The 21366-nt window shown below is 45.4% G+C and overlaps 2 protein-coding genes across 2 annotated transcripts; one reads left to right on the plus strand and one right to left on the minus strand.

The window, feature by feature from the left end:
* The first annotated feature begins 14932 nt into the window (after positions 1–14932).
* LOC123090830 (uncharacterized) lies at positions 14933–19736 on the plus strand. Its single transcript, XM_044512172.1, has 9 exons — positions 14933–15309; positions 15440–15509; positions 16032–16099; positions 17274–17335; positions 17511–17592; positions 17691–17924; positions 19000–19128; positions 19230–19291; positions 19394–19736. Exons 1-9 carry the CDS (start codon positions 15259–15261, stop codon positions 19509–19511), a joined length of 876 nt encoding a protein of 291 aa, XP_044368107.1. The 5' UTR covers positions 14933–15258; the 3' UTR covers positions 19512–19736.
* A 77-nt stretch (positions 19737–19813) lies between these two features.
* Positions 19814–21033, minus strand: LOC123090831 (peptidyl-prolyl cis-trans isomerase FKBP17-2, chloroplastic). Its single transcript, XM_044512173.1, has 3 exons — positions 20562–21033; positions 20434–20478; positions 19814–20372 (listed from the first exon to the last, which is right to left on the minus strand). Exons 1-3 carry the CDS (start codon positions 20921–20923, stop codon positions 20012–20014), a joined length of 768 nt encoding a protein of 255 aa, XP_044368108.1. The 5' UTR covers positions 20924–21033; the 3' UTR covers positions 19814–20011.
* Positions 21034–21366: the final 333 nt, after the last annotated feature.

The raw sequence follows: 21366 nt of genomic DNA on the forward strand, positions 1-21366 counted from the left end.
CAGCGGCCCGTGAAATAACTATATAAGCGGATCACGCTATTGAAGGGGTTATTAATTAGCGTAAGAAAACTGTTGATGACCGAGCTGAAATCTGGGACGTTCGTGGAAGTGATCGGACAATGGGGAGCTCCAAATCGCCGGTGGGGGCTCATAGGTGGCTCTGTTTTACTGTTTCTCAATTGAGCACCGATTGTGTGCTGGCCATCAAGATCGCAACCCGATTCGGTGGCTCATAGGGGTCCGAAATACTATCGCCATCGAAACAGCCCCCAAGCCTGCCGTCTTGCAGTTGATACATAGAATTGGTCTCGCCGGTTGATGACTCACCGTTAGAGTAGATGGTCGTCTCTCCACCGGACACAGATCCTTCCTCGAAACCTGCCCCATGGATGAAACCAACAAAGGCGTGTTTCACAGTGGCTTGAACCTTGGCGGGTCGTGCACGCTGAGCCGTCTCAACGATGTCGGTGCACGTGTTCGGCTCAGGTCCCGACTCACCGATCTTGCCGATGAAGACATGGATTCAGTCGAAGGGGACTCGGTACCCGTACTCAATTGAGCCGTGATACGTCTCCAACGTATCTATAATTTATGAAGTATTCATGCTATTATTTCATCATTCTTGGGTGTTTTACAATCATTTTATAGCAACTTTATATCATTTTTTCCGACTAACCTATTGACCTAGTGTCTAGTGCCAGTTGTTGTTTTTTGCTTGTTACATCGCAGGAAATCAATATCAAATGGAGCCAAAACACCACGAAACTTTTTGGAGATTTTTTGGACCAGAAGGAACGCAATGGGCTAGAGTTGCACTTGGGGGGTGCCCCGAGGGGGGCACAACCCACCAGGGCGCGCCAGGCCCGCCTGGCGTGCCCAAGTGGGTTGTGCCCACCTTGGTGGCCTCCCGCACCCCTTCTTTGCACTATAAATTCCCAAATATTTTGAAACCCCTCGGGAAAACCTAGATCAGAAGTTCCACCGCCGCAAGGTCTCTGTATCCGTGAAAACCAATCTAGACCCCATTCCGGCACCCTGTCGGAGTGGGGAATCATCTCCGGTGGCCATCTTCATCATCCCGGCCGCCACCACGATGAGGACGGAGTAGTCCACTCTCGGGGCTGAGGGTTTGTACCAGTAGCTATGTGTTTAATCTCTCTCTCTCTCTCGTGATCTATATCATGGGCTTTGTTTATATAGTCAGATCATATGATGTTTCTACCCTCTATACCCTTGTTATGATGAATTGAATCTTTACCCTTCAAAGTTTTGTCTTGTCGGATTGAGTATTCAGAGATGAGAATACATGATATATGTCTTGCAATATGAATACTTGAGGTGACAATTGGGGTATCTTATTGATTCACTTGATATATGTTATGGCATTCAACTCGCAGATTCCCGCGGTGATATAGGGGTAATCTATGCATAGGGGTTGATGCACATTTTTCTCCGACGGAAACTTTGGGGTCTCTTTATAGTTCTTTGTATGGATTGAGTATTATGAATATGAATTTGCTTTGGTGTTATCTTAGTACGAACTCTTGATTAGATCGATCAGAAAGAATAGTTTGCGTTATTCTAGTACGAACTCTAGGATAGATTGATCGGAAAGAATAGCTTTGAGGTGGCTTCGTACCCTACAAACAATTTCTATCTTTTGTTCTCCGCTAATAGGAACTCGAGAGTGATTCTTTGCTGCACTTTGAGGGGTAATCATATGATCCAACTATGTTAGCATTGTTGAGAGTTTGCACTAGCGGAAGTACGGACCCTAGGCCTTGTTTTTAAGCATTGCAATACCATTTTTGTGCCCGTTTACTATTTGCTACCTTGCTGTTTTTATTTATTCAAATTATAAAAATATATTTCTACCATCAATATTACACTTTTATCACCATCTCTTCGCCGAACTAGTGCACCTATACAATTTGCCATTGTATTGGGTGTGTTGGGGACACAAGAGATTTCTTGTATTTGGTTGCAAGGTCGTTTGAGAGAGACCATCTTCATCCTACACCTCTCACGGATTGATAAACCTTAGGTCATCCACTTGAGGGAAAATTGCTACTGTCCTACAAAACTCTGCGCTTGGAGGCCCAACACGTGTCTACAAGAATAAAGTTGCGTAGTAGACATCAAACCAGCATCGGGGGCCCAGCCAGCATCGTTGATGTAGTGCTTGCCCCAACGACTCTTGGTCATCCGGCCCACGGCGTATCCCTTGATCCCTGCAAAGTTACCCTTCAAGAACTCGAAACCACCATGCGCTGGCTCCATGGTGGGCGCCAACTGTCGTGGACTTAACACGACAGATGCCCTAGCAAAAGGACTTAGTTGTGGAGCCATCGCAACTAGGTTAGCTTGAAGGGGTTAAACGGGACAAAGGACACAAAGAGTTTACCCAGGTTCGGCCCCTCTCAACGAGGTAAAATCCTACTCCTGCTTTAGGTTGTATTGCTTGGGTTTCGATCACCAGGGAGCGAATACGCTTGACCTAGTTCTCGACGAGTTTTTTCTTGAGTTAACCCGCCGCTGGGTCACCCCTTTATATACACAGGTGGATGCCCGGCCTTACAGAGTCTCGTCCAGCTCACACAAACGTGACCGGCTCGATTTCTAACTAAGCTTGCCTTAAATTACAAGTTAAACATGTGGCGGTTCATCCCTTTGGGCCTCAAGTCACCTTTGGGTCTTGGGCCTTCAATAGGCTTGCTTCATAACCCGCCATCTTCATCTTTAAGTCGCCAAGGGCATGACCCGGCCCCTCCTGGGCGGGTCATACCCAGTAGTTATATCCCCAACAATAGATGATGTCCTACTTGTTAGCTTTGATCATGTGCCATATGTGTTGCTAACTGTTGTCGATCTTGCTGACAAGATACTAAAGACGGAGTAGGACACAGCCGGTGGTGGTAAGCAGGTCGCCGCTGGCGCAGAGGGGGCGGAGGACCACATCCTCACCAACTGGTGGCTGAAGAGAGTGGTGCTCCCTGGCAGGGTGGAGTTCATGAGGATGTCGTTGGCCGCTGGTAGTAGGCCAAGGACTAGGCACGAAGAGGGTGCACGAGAACCTATCAGGTTCTACGTGTAGATCACTGACCAGGAGGACATCTCCATGCTCATCATCCCACGTAAATTCAGGCCGGTGATGAAGCAATGGCTGGTCAGTGGCCCTCCTTGCGTCGTTGGCCTCTCCGCCAACAAGTGGTGCGAGTTTTGGGTGCAGGTGCAGATGTTCAAAGGGCACATGGTGCTGGGGCGCGACTGGGAGTACTTCTGCAGCCGGCACAAGATCATCCCCGACGACCTTGTAGTCTTCAAGCTCTCCGGCCTAGGGCTCAAGGTGCAGATCTACAATGCCAACAGCTCCAACATCTGCACCGTCCGGTGCACGAAGCATAGTTGCGTCAGTGACATCACTCAGGCCCTCTAGTTCGTTTGTCTAGTCTGAAACTCTGAACCATGCCTATGAAGGAAATATGCCCTAGTGGCAATAATAAAGTTGTTATTTATATTTCCTTATATCATGATAAATGTCTATTATTCACTAGAATTGTATTAACCGAAAACTTAGTATATGTGTGAATACATAGACAAATAGAGTGTCCCTAGTATGCCTATACTTAACTAACTCGTTAATGAAAGATGGTTAAGTTTCCTAGCCATAGACATGAGTTGTCATTTGATGAACGGGATCACATCATTAGAGAATGATGTGATGGACAAGACCCATCCATTAGCTTAGCACTATGATCATTTAGTTTGTTGCTATTGCTTTCTTCATGACTTATACATGTTCCTATGACTATGAGATTATGCAACTCCTGAATACCGGAGGAACACTCAATGTGCTATCAAACGTCACAACATAACTGGGTGATTATAAAGATGCTCTGCAAGTGTCTCCGATGGTGTTTGTTGAGTTGGCATAGATTGAGATTAGGATTTGTCACTCTGATTGTCGGAGAGGTATCTCTAGGCCCTCTCGATAATGCACATCACTATAAGCCTTGCAAGCAATATAACTAATGAGTTAGTTGCGGGATGATGCATTACGGAACGAGTAAAGAGACTTGCCGGTAACAAGATTGAACTAGGTATGATGATACCGACGATCGAATCTCGAGAAAGTAACATACCGATGACAAAGGGAACACCATATGTTGTTATGCGGTTTGACCAATAAAGATCTTTGTAGAATATGTAGGAGCCAATATGAGCATCCAGGTTCCGCTATTGGTTATTGACCGGAGATGTGTCTCGGCCATGTCTGCATAGTTCTCAAACCTGTAGGGTCCGCACGCTTAACGTTCAATGACGATTCGTATTATGAGTTTATGTGTTTTGATGTACCGAAGGTTGTTCGGAGTCCCGGATGAGATCACGGACATGACGAGGAGTCTTGAAATGGTCGAGACATAAAGATTGATATATTGGAAGGTTATATTCGGACACCGAAATGGTTCCGAAGTGTTCTCCCTGAGTATGCACCGTTGCTACAGTTCGTCGTGCCGAGACACCACGTGATGATCGGGTGTGATAAGCTCTACGTTCACATACAACGGGTGCAAGCCAGTTTTGCACACATAGAATACTCGGGTTAAACTTGACGAGCCTAGCATATGCAGATATGGCCTCGGAACACTGAGACTGAAAGGTCAAGAGTGAATCATATAGTAGATATGATCAACATAGTGATGTTCAACATTGAAAACTACTCCATCTCACGTGATGATCGGACATGGTTTAGTTGATTTGGATCACGTGATCACTTATATGAATAGAGGGATGTCTATCTAAGTGGGAGTTCTTAAGTAATATGATTAATTGAACTTTAATTTATCATGAACTTAGTACCTGATAGTATTTTGCATGTCTATGTTGTTGTAGATCAATGGCCCATGCTACTGTTCCTTTGAATTTTAATGCATTTCTAGAGAAAGCTAAGTTGAAAGATGATGGTAACAACTACAGGGACTGGGTCCGTAACTTGAGGATTATCCTCATTGCTGCACAGAAGAATTATGTCCTGGAAGCACCGCTAGGTGCAAGACCCACTGCAGAAGCAACGCCGAACGTTATGAACGTCTGGCAGAGCAAAGCTGATGACTACTCGATAGTTCAGTGTGCCATGCTTTACGGCTTAGAATCAGGACTTCAAAGACGTTTTGAATGTCATGGAGCATATGAGATGTTCCAGGAGTTGAAGTTAATATTTCAAGCAAATGCCCGAATTGAGAGATATGAAGTCTCCAACAAGTTCTATAGCTGCAAGATGGAGGAGAACAATTTTGTTAGTGAACACATACTTAGAATATCTGGGTACCATGACCACTTGACTCGGTTGGGAGTTAATCTTCCTGATGATAGTGTCATTGATAGAGTTTTTCAATCACTGCCACCAAGCTATAAAGGCTTCATGATGAACTATAATATGCAAGGGATGGAAAAGAGAATTCCCGAGCTCTTCGCGATGCTAAAGGCTGCGGAGGTGTCAAGAAGGAGCATCAAGTATTGATGGTTAACAAAACCACTAGTTTCAAGAAAAAGGGCAAAGGGAAGAAGGGGAACTTCAAGAAGAATAGAAAGCAAGTTGCGGGAAGAATCCCAAGTATAGACCTAAGCCGAAACTGAGTGCTTCTACTACAAAGAGACTGGTCACTGGAAGCGGAACTGCCCCAAGTATTTGGCGGATAAGAAGGATGGCAAAGTGAAAGGTATATTTGATATACATGTTATTGATGTGTACCTTACTAATGCTCATAGTAGCGCATGTGTATTTGATACTGGTTGTGTTGCTCATATTTGCAACTGGAAACATGGGCTACGGATTAAGCGAAGATTGGCTAAGGACGAGGTGACAATGCGCGTGGGAAATGGTTCCAAAGTCAATGTGATCGCCGTCGTCACACTACCTCTACATCTACCTTCGGGATTAGTTTTAGACCTGAATAATTGTTATTTGGTGCCAGCGTTAAGCATGAACATTATATCTGGATCTTGTTTGATGCGAGACTGTTATTCATTTAAATCAGAGAATAATGGTTGTTCTATTTATATGAGTAATATCTTTTATGGTCATGCACCCTTGATGAGTGGTCTATTTTTGTCGAATCTCGATTGTAATGATACACATATTCATAATATTGAAGCCAAAAGATGCAAAGTTAATAATGATAGTGCAACTTATTTGTGGCACTGCCGTTTAGATCATATTGGTTTAAAGCGCATGCAGAAACTCCATGCTGATGGGCTATCGGAATCATTTGATTATGGATCACTTGATGCTTGAGAACCATGCCTCATGGGCAAGATGACTAAGACTCCGTTCTCCGAAACAATGGAGCGAGCAACTGACTTATTGAAAATAATACATACTGATGTATGCGGTCCGATGAGTGTTGAGGCTCGCGGCGGGTATCGTTATTTTTTGACCTTCACAGATTATTTGCGTAGATATGGGTATATCTACTTAATGAAACATAAGTATGAAACATTTGAAAAGTTCAAAGAATTTCAGAGTGAAGTGGAAAATCATCGTAACAAGAAAGTAAAGTTTCTGTGATCTGATCGTGGAGGTGAGTATTTGAGTTATGAGTTTGGTCTTCATTTGAAACAGTGTGGAATAGTTTCAGAACTCATGCCACCTGGAACACCACAACGTAATGGTGTGTCTGAATGTCGTAAATGTACTTTATTAGATATGGTGCAATCTATGATGTCTCTTACCAATTTACCACTATCGTTCTGGGGTTATGCTTTAGAGACGGCTGCATTCATGTTAAATAGGGCACCATCTAAATCCATTGAGACGACACCATATGAACTGTGGTTTGGCAAGAAACCTAAGTTGTGGTTTCTTAAAGTTTGGGGATGCGATGCTTATGTGAAAAAGTTTCAACCTGATAAGCTCGAACCCAAATTGGAGAAATGTGTCTTCATAGGATACCCAAAGGAAACTGTTGGGTACACCTTCTATCACAGATCCGAAGGCAAGATATTTGTTGCTAAGAATGGATCCTTTCTAGAGAAGGAGTTTCTCTCGAAAGAAGTTAGTGGGAGGAAAGTAGAACTTGATGAGGTAATTGTACCTTCTCCCGAATTGGAAAGTAGTTCATCATAGAAATCAGTTCCAGTGATGCCTACACGAATTAGTGAGGAAGTCAATGATGATGATCATGAAACTTCGGATCAAGTTACTACCGAACCTCGTAGGTCAACCAGAGTACATTCCACACCAGAGTGGTACGGTAATCCTATCCTGGAGGTCATGTTACTAGACCATGATGAACCTACGAACTATGAGGAAGCGATGATGAGCCCAGATTCCGTGAAATGGCTTGAGGCCATGAAATCTGAGATGGGATCCATGTATGAGAACAAAGTGTGGACTTTGGTTGACTTGCCCAATGATCGGCAAGCCATAGAGAATAAATGGATCTTCAAGAAGAAGACAAACGCTGACGGTAATGTTACTGTCTACAAAGCTTGACTTGTTGCGAAAGGTTTTCGACAAGTTCAAGGAGTTGACCACAATGAGACCTTCTCACCCGTAGTGATGCTTAAGTCTGTCTGAATCATGTTAGCAATTGCCGCATTTTATGATTATGAAATTTGGCAAATGGATGTCAAAACTGCATTCCTTAATGGATTTCTTAAAGAAGAGTTGTATATGATGCAACCAGAAGGTTTTGTCAATCCTAAAGGTGCTAACAAAGTGTGCAAGCTCCAGCGATCCATTTATGGACTGGTGCAAGCCTCTCGGAGTTGGAATATACGCTTTGATAGTGTGATCAAAGCATATGGTTTTATACAGACTTTTGGAGAAGACTGTATTTACAAGAAAGTGAGTGGGAGTTCTGTAGCATTTCTAATATTATATGTGGATGACATATTGTTGATTGGAAATGATACGGGATTTCTGGATAGCATAAAAGGATACTTGCATAAGAATTTTTCAGTGAAAGACCTCGGTGAAGCTGCTTATATATTGGGCATCAAGTTCTATAGAGATAGATCAAGACGCTTAATTGGACTTTCACAAAGCACATACCTTGATAAAGTTTTGAAGAAGTTCAAAATGGACCAGTCAAAGAAAGGGTTCTTGCCTGTGTTACAAGGTGTGAAGTTGAGTCAGACTCAATGCCCAACCACTGCAGAAGATAGAGAGAAAATGAATGTCATTCCCTATGCCTCAGCCATAGGTTATATCATGTATGCAATGCTGTGTACTAGACCTGATGTGTGCCTTGCTATAAGTTTAGCAGGGAGGTACCAAAGTAATCCACGAATGGATCACTGGACAGCGGTCAAGAACATCCTGAAATACCTGAAAAGGACTAAGGATATGTTTCTCGTTTATGGAGGTGACAAAGAGCTTGTCTTAAATGGTTACGTCGATGCAAGCTTTGACACTGATCCGGATGACTCTAAGTCACAAACCTGATACATATTTATATTGAATGGTGGAGCGTTGTGCAGTTCCAAGCAAAGCGTCGTGGCGGGATCTATGTGTGAAACGGAGTACATAGCTGCTTCGAAAGCAGCAAATGAAGGAGTCTGGGTGAAGGAGTTCATATCCGATCTAGGTTTAATACCTAGTGCATCGGTTCTAATGAAAATCTTTTGTGACAATACTGGAGCAACTGCCTTGGCGAAGGAATCCAGATTTCACAAGAGAACCAAGCACATCAAGAGACGCTTCAATTCCATCCGCGATCATGTCAAGGAGGAAGACATAGAGATTTTCAAAATACATACGGATCTGAATGTTGCAGACTTGTTGACTAAGCCTCTTCCACGAGCAAAACATGATCAGCACCAAGACTCCATGGGTGTTAGAATCATTACTATGTAATCTAGATTATTGACTCTAGTGCAAGTGGGAGACTGAAGGAAATATGCCCTAGAGGCAATAATAAAGTAATTATTTATTTCCTTATATATCATGATAAATGTTTATTATTCATGCTAGAATTGTATTAACCGGAAACTTAGTACATGTGTGAATACATAAACAAACAAAGTGTCCCTAGTATGCCTCTACTAGACTAGCTCGTTAATCAAAGATGGTTAAGTTTCCTAACCATAGACATGCGTTGTCATTTGATGAACGGGATCACATCATTAGGAGAATGATGTGATGGACAAGACCCTTCCATTAGCTTAGCATAATGATCATTTAGTTTTATTGCTATTGCTTTCTTCACGACTTATACATGTTCCTCTCACTATGAGATTATGCAACTCCCGTATACCGGAGGAACACCTTCTGTGCTATCAAACGTCACAACGTATCTAGGTGATTATAAAGATGCTCTACAGGTGTCTCCGAAAGTGTTTGTGGGGTTGGCATAGATCGAGATTAGGATTTGTCACTCCGAGTATCGGAGAGGTATCTCTAGGCCCTCTCGGTAATGCACATCACTATAAGCCTTACAAGCAATGTGACTAATGAGTTAGTTGTGGGATGATGCATTACGGGACGAGTAAAGAGACTTTCCGGTAACAAGATTGAACTAGGTATGATGACACCGATGATCGAATCTCTCGCAAGTAACATACCGATGACAAAGGGAACAATGTATGTTGTTATGCGGTCTAACCGATAAAGATCTTCATAGAATATGTAGGAGCCAATATGAGCATCCAGGTTCCGCTATTGGTTATTGACTGGGGATGTGTCTCGGTCATGTCTATATAGTTCTCGAACCCGTAGGGTCCGCACGCTTAACGTTTGATGACGATTTGTATTATGAGTTATGTGTTTTGGTGACCGAAGTGTGTTCGGAGTCCCGGATGAGATCATGTACATGACGAGAAGTCTCGAAATGGTCGAGAGGTAAAGATTCATATATTGGAAGGTTATATTCGAACATCGGAATGGTTCCAAGTGATTCAGATATTTTTCTGGAGTACCGAGGGGTTACCGGAACCCCCCGGGGAAGTGGGCCTTAGTAGGCTTTAGTGGAGAGAGAGGAGGGCCGCAAGGGGTGGCCGTGCCCCCCCTATGGCAGTCCGAATTGGACTAGGGGGAGGGGGTGGCGCCCCCCTTTCCCTCTCCCTCTCCCTCTCCTTCATTTTCCCTCTGGTGGAAGAAAGAAAACGGGGGGGGGGGGGATCCTACTTGGACTAGGAGTCCAAGTAGGACTCCCCCCATGGCACACCCCTCCTGGCCGCCGGCCTCTCTCCCCTCTCCTTTACATATGTGGGCAGGGGGCACCCCAAAGGCACAATAGACAATCTCTTAGCCGTGTGTGGTGCCCGCTCCACAGTTTACTCCTCCGGTCTTAGTGTCGTAGTGCTTAGGCGAAGCCCTGTGCGGACCACATCACCAACATTGTCGCCACGCCGTCGTGCTGATGGAACTCTCCCTCGACCCTCTACTGGATCAAGAGCTCGAGGGACGTCATCGAGCTGAACGTGTGCTGAACACGGAGGTGCCGTACGTTCGGTACTTGGATCGTGGAGACGTTAGACTACATCAACCGTGTTAACATAATGCTTCCACTTTCGGTCTACGAGGGTACGTAGACACACTCTCCCGTCTCGTTGCTGTGCATCTCCTAGATAGATCTTGCGTGAGCGTAAGAATTTTTTTGAAATTGCATGTTCCCCAATAGCACCGTGAGGTGTTGTAGTTTAAATCTCCGAGAGGTGGAGATGTAAATTTTTCTACATCTGCATCATCTGTTGGAGCAACGTTTTTGGGCGTTGAAGATGCAAAAGGTAGTTATTTTTGCATCTACATCTTCTATTGGAGATACTCCAAGATAGCACCATTGAACATGCCCTAAGAGGCCGTAAATCCTACCTTTTTTGTCACAAAATATCTCTTTTCAGAAAATGATATGCGTTTCTGGAAAATCTGTCAACCCCATGCAACCAAATTTGATATCTAAAACATTCACAAATGACAACCCCTCCGAGCGAACATTGGCCAGCTATTGCGGTCCACTTGTTATTCTAATCCATATCAGCGATGGGTAGAAAACGAAAAATGACCTTTTATTCATAAGTGACACATGAAAATATTCAATGTTGGTCAGAATATCATCATGTGCCACTAGAACATTTGCTCATTAAGTCTCTAATCAAAACTTCTCAGTAGTTCCATTTTGATTAGAACCATAAAATTACATAATGACCAACATGAACATTAGCTAAATTAGCAGTCAACATTAATATATAGCAACAAATAATGCAATTCAATGTGTCATGGGACACAAGGACCCATATGGTGGGGAGTAACTTAGACTAATTCCATGCATATGACACTAGTCGACGGTACTACCTTCACACTGCAAAGTATCATAGAGGGGACAATATCTGGTGCTCTGGGAGCACCTAAACTTAGATGCTCCGAGAGCTCCTGAGTCGTTCGATCTTAGATCCAGCGTCCATGGAGAGAGCTGGCAATTTTTTGCAAAAAAAACCTCCGAGGAGTCCGATAATTACATCGAGGTCTCGCGCTCAAGATTAAAGTTGCAATCCACATAGACAGCAGCGGCAATGGCCTCAACTATATTAGCAAGCACCTTGGGAGCCTTAAATATAGTGCCACCATAGGACGTAGTGCCAAGGTCATCCTCTAACTCTTGTTTCATTGACTGGATAAATTGTCCTACCAAGAGATCGAGGCGAGGACAGTTGCGTCGGAGCAGCAGGTAGAGGTCGTGGCGCTCGGCCTCGCCTTCTCCAACTTCCTCTACCTCACCAACCCCACTGTCGGCCCCGGCGCGCTCTCCACGCTACGGGCCACAGCAGTGCTCGCGCTGGAGCATCTAAGTTTAGGTACTCCCGAAGCACATGATATTCTCTCTATCATAGAACTAGTATAATAGATGATTACATTTATTAGTTTATAGACTCAACTTTTCTTGGGAAGCATATGTGGTGGTAACATATTTGTTACCGCTATCATCTCTTTCCTCATTTGATATATGCCATATCATCAATATGCCTAATTGGCATTGCATGAAGATGCATATTACTATCTACTCCCTCCATCCCATAATATAAGAAACACTCTTATATTATGAGATGGAGAGAGTATGCTACTCCCGCCGCTATGGCTAGCCTAACTTGTGTAGACATCTTGGACTTAAGTTTCGACACTTAATTGACATTGAAGATTACATAAAACACAAGTAGTATCAAAATTATCATTAAAATTCCCAATGAGAACAATGAACGTATTCTCACTAAATAATCATTAGACTTGGCATTCATAGCGGAAATGGCACTAATATTAATCATCATAAAATCCTGTAAATTATATATTCTGATAGAAAAGTTACATCAAGATTCATCAAATAATAATATTTGGAAAATAATATTGTCCAATAAATGGAAACATGTACTTTGGACCGATTTCATCAATAAATGTCATAGAATGACCACGATATTACACATCACATAATATTTTGTAAACAAAAAATTCTTTGTTTACGGAATAAAACATAATTTTATCAATTCCATTTTATTTCATTACACTTATTCTATAGTGCATTAAATAACATAAAATACACAAGAAGAAAACTTTAACTTTGCCAATCAGACATACTAGCCAAACATTATTCTGCCACATGGTGCGGTAAGGAAAACCAGACCACATGGCGAAAAAAGCGTATTATTAAGGTGGCCTCAGCCTATTAGTAATGATCACACCATTAGGAGATGCCATAACCGTAAATTTTCACTCAAATAAAAAAAATCAAGAATTCAGTGTAAAAAAGGATTGCGCCAAGGGGACTCTTTGTCGCCTTACCTTTTCTTGATAGTTGCAGACCTCCTTCGCCAGTTGATTGCCAAGGATACCTCCCCCTCCAGGTTTCTACACCAGCTTGTCGACGACCTGCCGTGTCCTGTTATTCAGTATGCAGACGACACCCTCCTCTTGATCCGTGCTGAACATGGACAACTCTCGTGACTGAAATCTATTCTGGATGCATTCTCTGCCTCCATGGGGCTTTCTATCAACTTCCACAAGAGCACTTTCGTTCCGATGGGCATTGACCCCGTCCATGCTGCCTCCTTGGCTGCCGAGCTTGGCTGTCCACTGTCGACGTTCCCCCAGACGTACCTCGGCTTACCTCTCTCCGATGTGAAGCTCCCAGCTAGCGCCCTGGAATTCTTGCCGATCAAGATTGAACGACGTATCCCCGGATGGCGCACATGTGGCCTCGACCCTGGGGGGCGTTTGACACTTACTTCTGCGGTGCTCTCTGCCATCCCTACTCATGCCATGTCCGTACTCCCCCTCTCCAAGGGCACTGTGGCCAGGATGGGCCGCCCCCGTAGGGCCATGTTCTGGAATGGGGCAAGTGAATGCTCTGGGGGAGACTGCCAGGTGGCCTGGCATGATGCTTGTCGTCTCCGCTCAGAGGGGGGGCTTGGCTTGGTGGACATTGGGGTCCAGAATACATGCCTCCTTCTGAAAATGGTTCATAAAATCTTCAGTGGCGTGCGTAACCCGTGGACTGTCTGGGTTCGACGTTGGTACTTAGGTGGTCATCCGGCTCCCTCGACCCCCACCTGGAAAGTTTTTGCCTCGCTTTTCCCGCTCTATCGTTCGCTCACATCGATGAGGGTTGGCAACGGTGAGCGCGCCTCCATCTGGCATGACAACTGGACCTCGTTGGGTCATTTGGCGGCTGCTCTCCCCGCGGCGTATTCCCATTGTCTCCGGCCCGATTCAACCCTGGGGGACTTTAATATGCTTGGTGCCGGTGCGATACCTGTTCATGACCGTCTATCTAGGACCGCCGATTTGGAACTTTGTTTGCTCCGGTCAGCGCTTGATCGAGTTCACTTCTCTGAGGTGAACGACGAACGGGTCCTGGCATGGGGTGAGTGTCTTCAGTTCAAGATGCGCGCGGTGTATCACATGATCAAGCTCTCCGGGCATGGGCTCCCCCTGCATGGCCTCAACTGGGATGGGTTCATGCCTGTTAAGGTCAAGGTGTTCACCTGGATTCTGCGGCATGGCAACACGCGTACGCGGGAGTTTCTCCATCGGATCGGCTTCCTCGAGCGTGACGACTGCCCTTTTTGCCCAGGGCGGTCGGAGACGATCGTGCACTTCTTCCTCGAGTGCCCTCGTTTACGTCCACTGTGGGCGCGCGTCCTCGGTCATTCTAGTGTACTCATGGATAGCATTGTCGAAAGTGTTTGGCAGGTATTCTCTACATGTCACGCCTCCCTAAGCCATCCTCTCCTCAGCACGGCGATGTGTTGTGTCCTTTGGGTCATCTGGAAAACCAGGAACCGGATGGTGTTCGATAACATCCATACCTCTGACCTTGACTTGCGGCGTTTGATCCAAGAGCATCTTGTGTTGTGGGTGGTCCGGGCTCCCTCCCGTGTGGATTGTAACCCGTTGCTCCGGTGGTGCGTAGCTGTCTGTAGCTAACCCTTAGCTCCCCATCTTATCCCACTCATTGAGCTCTGCGGAGCTATGTACTGACCGACCCATGTCCTTTGATTAAATAAATAATGTTCAGGTGGGCGATCGCCCCCCGTTGATTGTTCAAAAAAAAATCAAGAAATTCTACGGAGCGACGCATAATTGTGATCAAGCTTACCTATCATTTCACAATGCCAATATGTGAACATCAAAATGGTACTAAAAAACTATAATTTTGTCTATAAAGCGGGCCGAAAGCATAACTTAAGCAAACATTGCTTTGATTTTCCTGTCCACGATACAACGTGTTCGAAATGGTCATCGTGTTTCAATCCACACTACTAGCACAATTTAAGCTACAATCGTCCCTTTTCCAACCTCACGGCGTGTGAAAGTGAGATTTCCCGTTCACCTAGGACTAGTTCTCTTGTTGACCGCGCGTCAGCCGTGGGATCTCCAAACCACCAGAACAGTCGCCGGCTGAGCCCGTGAAGTTGCAGTCTCTCACAGGGCGTGAAGCAATCCAAGATTCGGAGGCGATCGCACCACGGTCCCGTCTCGCACAGCCGCGCATTCGCACCACCAGGGTCGCACGCATTCGCCCGCCTCCCTGTCCACCCTCCAGCCACAAGTGACAACTGACAAGTCCTCCTGACCTCCTCCCCCTCCCAACGCGCTCCGCCGGGTCGCGTCGCCGCCGCCGCCGCCGTCGACCGGACCCAGTCCCGACCCCGTTAAAAGCCCGGCCGGCGCGCGTGCTCGCTCCTCACTTCATTTTTCTTCTCGAAGAAAGGAAAGGGGGGAGGATAAACAAACAGGCCAACAAATCCACTGACGGCCGTGGGGCGATGGGAACAGTGCTGGACTCCCACTTCCTGGCGCTCACCGCCCTCGTCACCGTAAATCTCTCGCGCCGCCTCCTCTGACCTCTCCTCTCCTCTCCTCACCCGCCGTCTCCGTCTCTCTGTGACTCGCCGTGTTTACTAACTGTTCCCGTTCTGGTGTTCTTGGTGGTGGTTGTGGTGCTAGGTCGGGTACCAGCTGGTGTTCTTCATCATCACAGCCCTCCTCCGCTTCGACAAGGTCACCGATTTCGCAGGTAGCACTCCACTTCCTGATTCTTCTTCTCCTTCCTCCTTTCTTCTTGTTATTATTTTCTGTCGGGTGAATCTAGTTAAAGACTGGAGTCCATGAGCTCGATTTCTCAGCCCAGTGGGAAGCTGGTCTGGCTAAGACTACAGAGTAGCTTAGCCTATTATAATCTATTGTTGCTGTCGCCATTTATCTGCCTGTCATTGATCCGACGAACAGGGTTGACTCACACCACATCACCTACGTATAGCAATTTCTACTGATAGCCTTTCTGTTTTTTGTTTCTTGGAATCTTAATATATATGCTGTACGTGTGCCAAGATTGCAATCTTTTTGTGCACGCCAATTTAGATGCTGCCTGCCTGTCCATCCTAGTTAGGAGGCAACCAGTTTCTTCAGAAATAGGTGCTCGGGTGAATTCCTTTGTCTGAAGCTCTGAGCACTAGCGTGTATTAATTTCTCTGCAGCGGAAGACATTCGTAGCATCCCTTTCCTTTTCAGCGATTTCTGATTTCTTTTCTTTTTTCAGGCAGTACAAATTTTGTCATAATCGCCGTCCTGACCGCAGCTTTGAAGGGAACATGGCACTTCCGTCAGGTAAATACTAGTAGTAGTAAGAACTCAGTTCCCTTTTGTTGTAAACATGACGCTGTTAACGTTTAATACAGCTGCGTATAAATGTTTAGTTCTAAAAAATTGGCTTAGTCATTGTCATTTGTCACTGCCCAACTTGTTTTTTTTTTTTTGATAAAAGAAGGGCTCACCCCTTCCGATTTCCATTAAAGAAACCAAAGCAAGTTTGAACTACAAAAGACGAGCAAGACTACTCAAACCAACTACCACTACTACTACTAACATAAGAACCGCGCGAGTCCTCCACTCTGCATCAGGAGGGAGAAGAGCAAAGACATAATATCAAGTATACTTGTTACAGGCCAGGAAACATCAAAAGAGGCTTAAATGAAACCAGCGAAGTCTAGCAGATTGACAACTGCCCGACTTGTTAGAACAGTTGATGTTTCTATGGTAAATCACATTTCTGTTTGACTAATATACTTAAAAATATATGTTCAACAGCAATGCCTGTCCTAGTAATAGTTTATCCAAACGCTGCACTATCTTCGATTACCCATTTTTAGGTGAAAATGCCTGTTGCAGTTGCAACTCCTCCAAGTTACTAAAGCACGGCCAGCAAGCTGTTTGTCTGAACCTTGGCTATAGATCGTTAGAGTTGTCCTGAGTTTAATGTGTGTTCAGATTTAAAATGATTTGACATCCCTGGTATGCAGTTGAATTAGCTTGGGCATGGATGTTACTGTATTTGCAGAAATGTAGGATAACTGAATCTTTGCACTGCCTATGCTCATAATGCAAAAAGAATCGTCTTACCACTTACATGTTACATTAAAACTAAATCCTACATATGGTACCATGGTTCTCAAAGCCTAGATGGAAACTGTATTCATGAGGTGGTACAATGGTTATCCACACCCATTTAGTGAGAAATACGGCATCGGCATATGTCTGTTCCATTGAAATCCCGTTTGTTTTTCCAAGTTGCAAAGAAACCACGAAGTTAATACAGAGACTGGGACAGTATAAACGTTAAGGATAACCTATTTCATTTGAAATTATCTATCAAAGGATAGTGGTATTCCTCTGTGTTACCAACTGGATAATTGACATGTCCATGTATTATTTTGAAGCAATGTCATCACAATTGTTTGTTTAAGAAGTTCGTCCATTTCTGAGCATAGACCCCTTTTTTCAGATCGTGTTGACGGTGCTTGTTATAATCTGGGGACTTCGTTTGGCAGTGTTTTTACTAATGAGGTATGTTATCTAAAACATATATTCTATTGATAGTTCAAATAGCCCCCACTGGACTATGTCTAGCGGAATCTCCTTTTTTGTGAAAAAAATCTTTCAAGACATCTGTTGCCTGAGTCAAAACATTGTTCCTTTGAAAGTGAGTCGCTAATGCTATGCTTTGCCTGATGGTGTCTAGGATTTTGCAATGGGGAGAGGACAAACGGTTTGATGAGATGCGCAGTAACTTGGGAAAATTAGCTGTCTTCTGGACTTTTCAGGTAACTTTTGCAACTTATGCTAAGCAATTAGAGCTGGTTAAATGATCATTGCATTTCTAAAGAGAACCTCACCATGACTTTTATCCTGATTTGGGCAGGCTGTCTGGGTTTGGACTGTCAGCTTGCCTGTTACAATTGTGAACGCAAGTAGCAGAAACCCTTCTATTGAAGCTCGGGATATCATTGGTTGGATAATGTGGGTCATCGGGCTATCTGTGGAAGCTATAGCTGATCAGCAAAAGCTTAAATTCAAGAACTCTCCAAGCAATAGGGGAAAGTGGTGTAATGTGGGCCTTTGGAGTTATACTCGGCACCCAAATTACTTTGGGGAGGTTAGTTTATTTACCGTGATTATTATTTGCATACAGGTCATCTATTAAATCCATCATGATTTAGTTTGCCTTCGTCTATGAATCGATCTATCATGATATCATCCTTCATGGTCAGCAAATCTGTTGCATTCTTGGGTTCTTCTTTCCCTAGATGCACACAACATTGCCCTCACTAAAGTCAAATACATGATACGTATCCTGGTATCGGTGATTGAGGACAGAGTTTGAAAAGCTGAGACAGTTCCAAGAAAGAGATACCAAATTAAACAGACCTAATATGGTAACTACTGGCATTTTGAGTTTCATTGTTGGCTTAATGACATTTAACTGTCAACTGTGTTTCAGCTCCACAGTTTCACTGCAATAAGCTTGAACTTCAGAACTCGCCGCTACAACTAATATGATTGTATAATAGGGTTCGCCGCCTTAGTTCATGGGAAAGTAGTTATAGACTTATAGTTATATTTTAAATAGAAGTAAAGTGCAGATATTAGATAAAGTGATCACCTGCCTACATTAAGACAGGGACATTACTAAAGAGAGAGACATATTGCTCAGAATAATAGGAAAGAGAAATACATGACAAAATTCTACAACTTACAAATTAATTCAGAGCAGGCACTTTTCTGCACACGCTTAGGTTTTAAGTAAAAGACATGTACTGGTGGTGTTCAAATTTAGTATTTTAATAATGAAATAGTAGCTGCACATGTCAAAAAGAACATGCTAGGTAACCGCTTCTGTAGTCTCTCTGATCACAGCCTTGAGCAAGCAAGCAATCTAGGCCAACTTTTGCTGCAGAAACAAGTATATGCCATATTTGCTAAAGCGAGGGCTTGCTGACCTTCTCATGCTTTATCATTGTTTCATCATGAATACCTTTTGTTGATAATAATTCCAATCCTAATTCCAAATAGCCACCTCTGTGCATAGTGAATGTTACATAATTACAGAGTCCAAAAACTTGCTTCTTATATTGTGCACCACCCAACTCTTTATGATATAAATTCTGAGCATTTCAATATGGAGTGTCGAACAAATCCCGGCATACACTTGACAGTTTAATCTGATGCAGATGTTCCTTTGGTGGGGGGTGTTTGTAGCATCAACCCCGGTCCTCTCAGGAGCTGAATGGCTTGTAATCTTGGGACCCATCTTCCTGACGCTCTTGCTTCTTTTCGTTAGCGGGATCCCACTTCTTGAGGTTAACCTCTATTCTTGCGCATCCGAAACCCATCCCTAGTTTGCTAGTATATCTTTTATCTCAATGCTAATGCACCTCATCATCTTTATTTCGCCGTGAAGTCATCTGCTGATAAGCGCTTCGGTCGGTCTGAGGAATACCGCACATACAAGAAAACCACAAGGTAAGCACCATTCTTTTACTAGGTCATTACTAGATCTCTCCCCAACCACTGCTTTGTCGCAGAGGGGTTACTGAAGTTTGTACCGGTTGTGTTCCTCTGCAGCCCCCTTATCCCATTGCCGCCGGTCGTGTATGGAGCCCTGCCCGATTGGTTCAAGGTGGCATTCCTCCTGGAGCTGCCCCTCTACAACCCCGGACCGGAACGCGACCCCGTCAGCTGAGTGCCGAATGTGCATTGTTCTTCTGATCACAAGTGATTATACATGTAATGTACCGCTTTTATTCTGGATGGGTGATTCTTTTGCCATTGATTTCAAGGGTTTACGGTGAAGTTTGTCCATATGTATCTATCTCACGGGATGTTCAAAGCATAGATTGTGTACTTGTCTTTAATAGGGATATTGTGTACTTGTGTTAATAGTGGAAAAGTTTGATTTTATGTTGTACCCAAAGTCTGAATTTTTCTCTAGTTTCTATGGGAATTTTACTCTTTGTCACGAACTCCATTTAAAATTTCTATTTCTAAACGGGCTTCGATGGTTTGTGAAGCTTGCATGAGTTCATATTTATCAGGATTCAGATTACAGCAAGAAGGATTAGCTTCTTGAGCTCGGAGAGAACTTTGGCATGGCAACAGAATCTGCACGGGGCGTTGTCCAACACAAACTGAAACAGCATATGCGGATCATCTATCTACTGACGTCCGGCTCGCCGGAGGGCCTCACGCCGGCGCGATGGACACCTTGTCGACCTGCACGACGTACTCGAGCGTCGCCCCGGGGGGCACCTGCGCGCCATCGTCCCCGAAATCGGCGCCGTCCTCGCCGAAGCCCAGGCTCGCCGGGACGACCACGCGCCGCTTGCCGCCGTTCCGCATGGACCGCAGCGCGTACTCGATGCCCTCGCACATCCCCCTGGTGTAGGGCCTGGAGCCCATGACGAGCGCCAGCGGCCGCTTCCCGTCGCCGAACGTGTCCACGAACGCCTCGCCGCCGCCGCCGGCCACCCGCCCCTGCAGGTCGATCACCACCAGGTCGCCCGGCCGCGGCACGTCGCCGCCGCCCACCCGCATCTCGGTGTACCTGAACCATTGTCGCCGTCAGTGTGAGGTTTCACTCCGGTGCTACCCAAGAATGAGCTTACCGGATTCCGTTGGGCAGGACGACCTCCTGCTCCTCCTCCACATCCCTGCGAGAAGGAGACACACATGGGTGACGAGAGCATGGAGGATGGTTATTAATGGAGGTGAGGGGCCGAGGTCGGCGGCTGACTTGGTGTTGGCCTGCTGCTGCGCGACCTCGAGGCGGGTCTTGAGCTGCTCCGACACGACGCCGAAGGCCAGGAAGCCGACCCACGCCAGCCCGGCGCCGATGCCGAACCGCCGGGTCAGCGACGACGCGACCCAGTCCGTCGAGTCGGCCGACGTCGTCGCCGCGCGCTTGGGCGCCGGCGCCCTCGCCGGTGCCGCCTGCGCCTGCATGGGCTCTTGCTGCTGCTGCTGCTGTGGTGGCGGTGGGGGCTGGTCGGACGGCGGCTGGGCGCTGGGCGGGCGCGAGGGCGGCGCGCACGAGACGTGCGGCTTGGCGGCGGGGCGGGCGAGGAAGGCCGGGGAGCTTCCCAAGAAAGTGGCCATGGCGGGCGGACACCGGCACGATTCGTACGGTGAGCAGAGCAGAGCAGCTGGAAGGAGGATGGAACCGGATATTATTTGGCTAAACTTTTTGTTCGCTACGTTTTTGAGATTTTTTTGGCTGTGCTTTTCTGCGGTTTCTTGGACCGAAATGTGGCCACACACACGCGCGCCGGCTTATCCGATTTTTTTGGCAGCTCGAGAGGCTTATCCGATTATCTCCTTGCTACAGAAATATGTTTTGGAGCTCGTTTTTCTGAAAAAAATCAAAATAAATGTTTCAATGCTTTCAAAATTCAGAGAAGAAAAAAAGATCCACATTATCATATGGATGCACACGGCGTACTCACAAATTTTCATGATGAAATGCATTGACACGAGATCAGGGGCGAAACTGGGCCTGGGGCTCAGGCGTGGCCCAGAAATTCGTTTTGGAGCTCGTTTTT

Source organism: Triticum aestivum, chromosome 4B (genome assembly GCF_018294505.1).
Source record: "Triticum aestivum cultivar Chinese Spring chromosome 4B, IWGSC CS RefSeq v2.1, whole genome shotgun sequence".
In the NCBI taxonomy this organism is placed as follows: domain Eukaryota; kingdom Viridiplantae; phylum Streptophyta; class Magnoliopsida; order Poales; family Poaceae; genus Triticum; species Triticum aestivum.

Coding starts and splice junctions, on each gene's coding strand:
- LOC123090830 (XM_044512172.1), top strand. CDS start 15,259: ATGGGAACAGTGCTGGACTCCCACTTCCTGGCGCTCACCGCCCTCGTC. Junction 16,100..17,273: donor GAACATGGCACTTCCGTCAG/GTAAATACTAGT, acceptor CCCTTTTTTCAG/ATCGTGTTGACGGTGCTTGT. Junction 17,336..17,510: donor GCAGTGTTTTTACTAATGAG/GTATGTTATCTA, acceptor GATGGTGTCTAG/GATTTTGCAATGGGGAGAGG.
- LOC123090831 (XM_044512173.1), bottom strand. CDS start 20,923: ATGGCCACTTTCTTGGGAAGCTCCCCGGCCTTCCTCGCCCGCCCCGCC. Junction 20,479..20,561: donor CAGCAGCAGGCCAACACCAA/GTCAGCCGCCGA, acceptor TCCTTCTCGCAG/GGATGTGGAGGAGGAGCAGG. Junction 20,373..20,433: donor GTCCTGCCCAACGGAATCCG/GTAAGCTCATTC, acceptor ACAATGGTTCAG/GTACACCGAGATGCGGGTGG.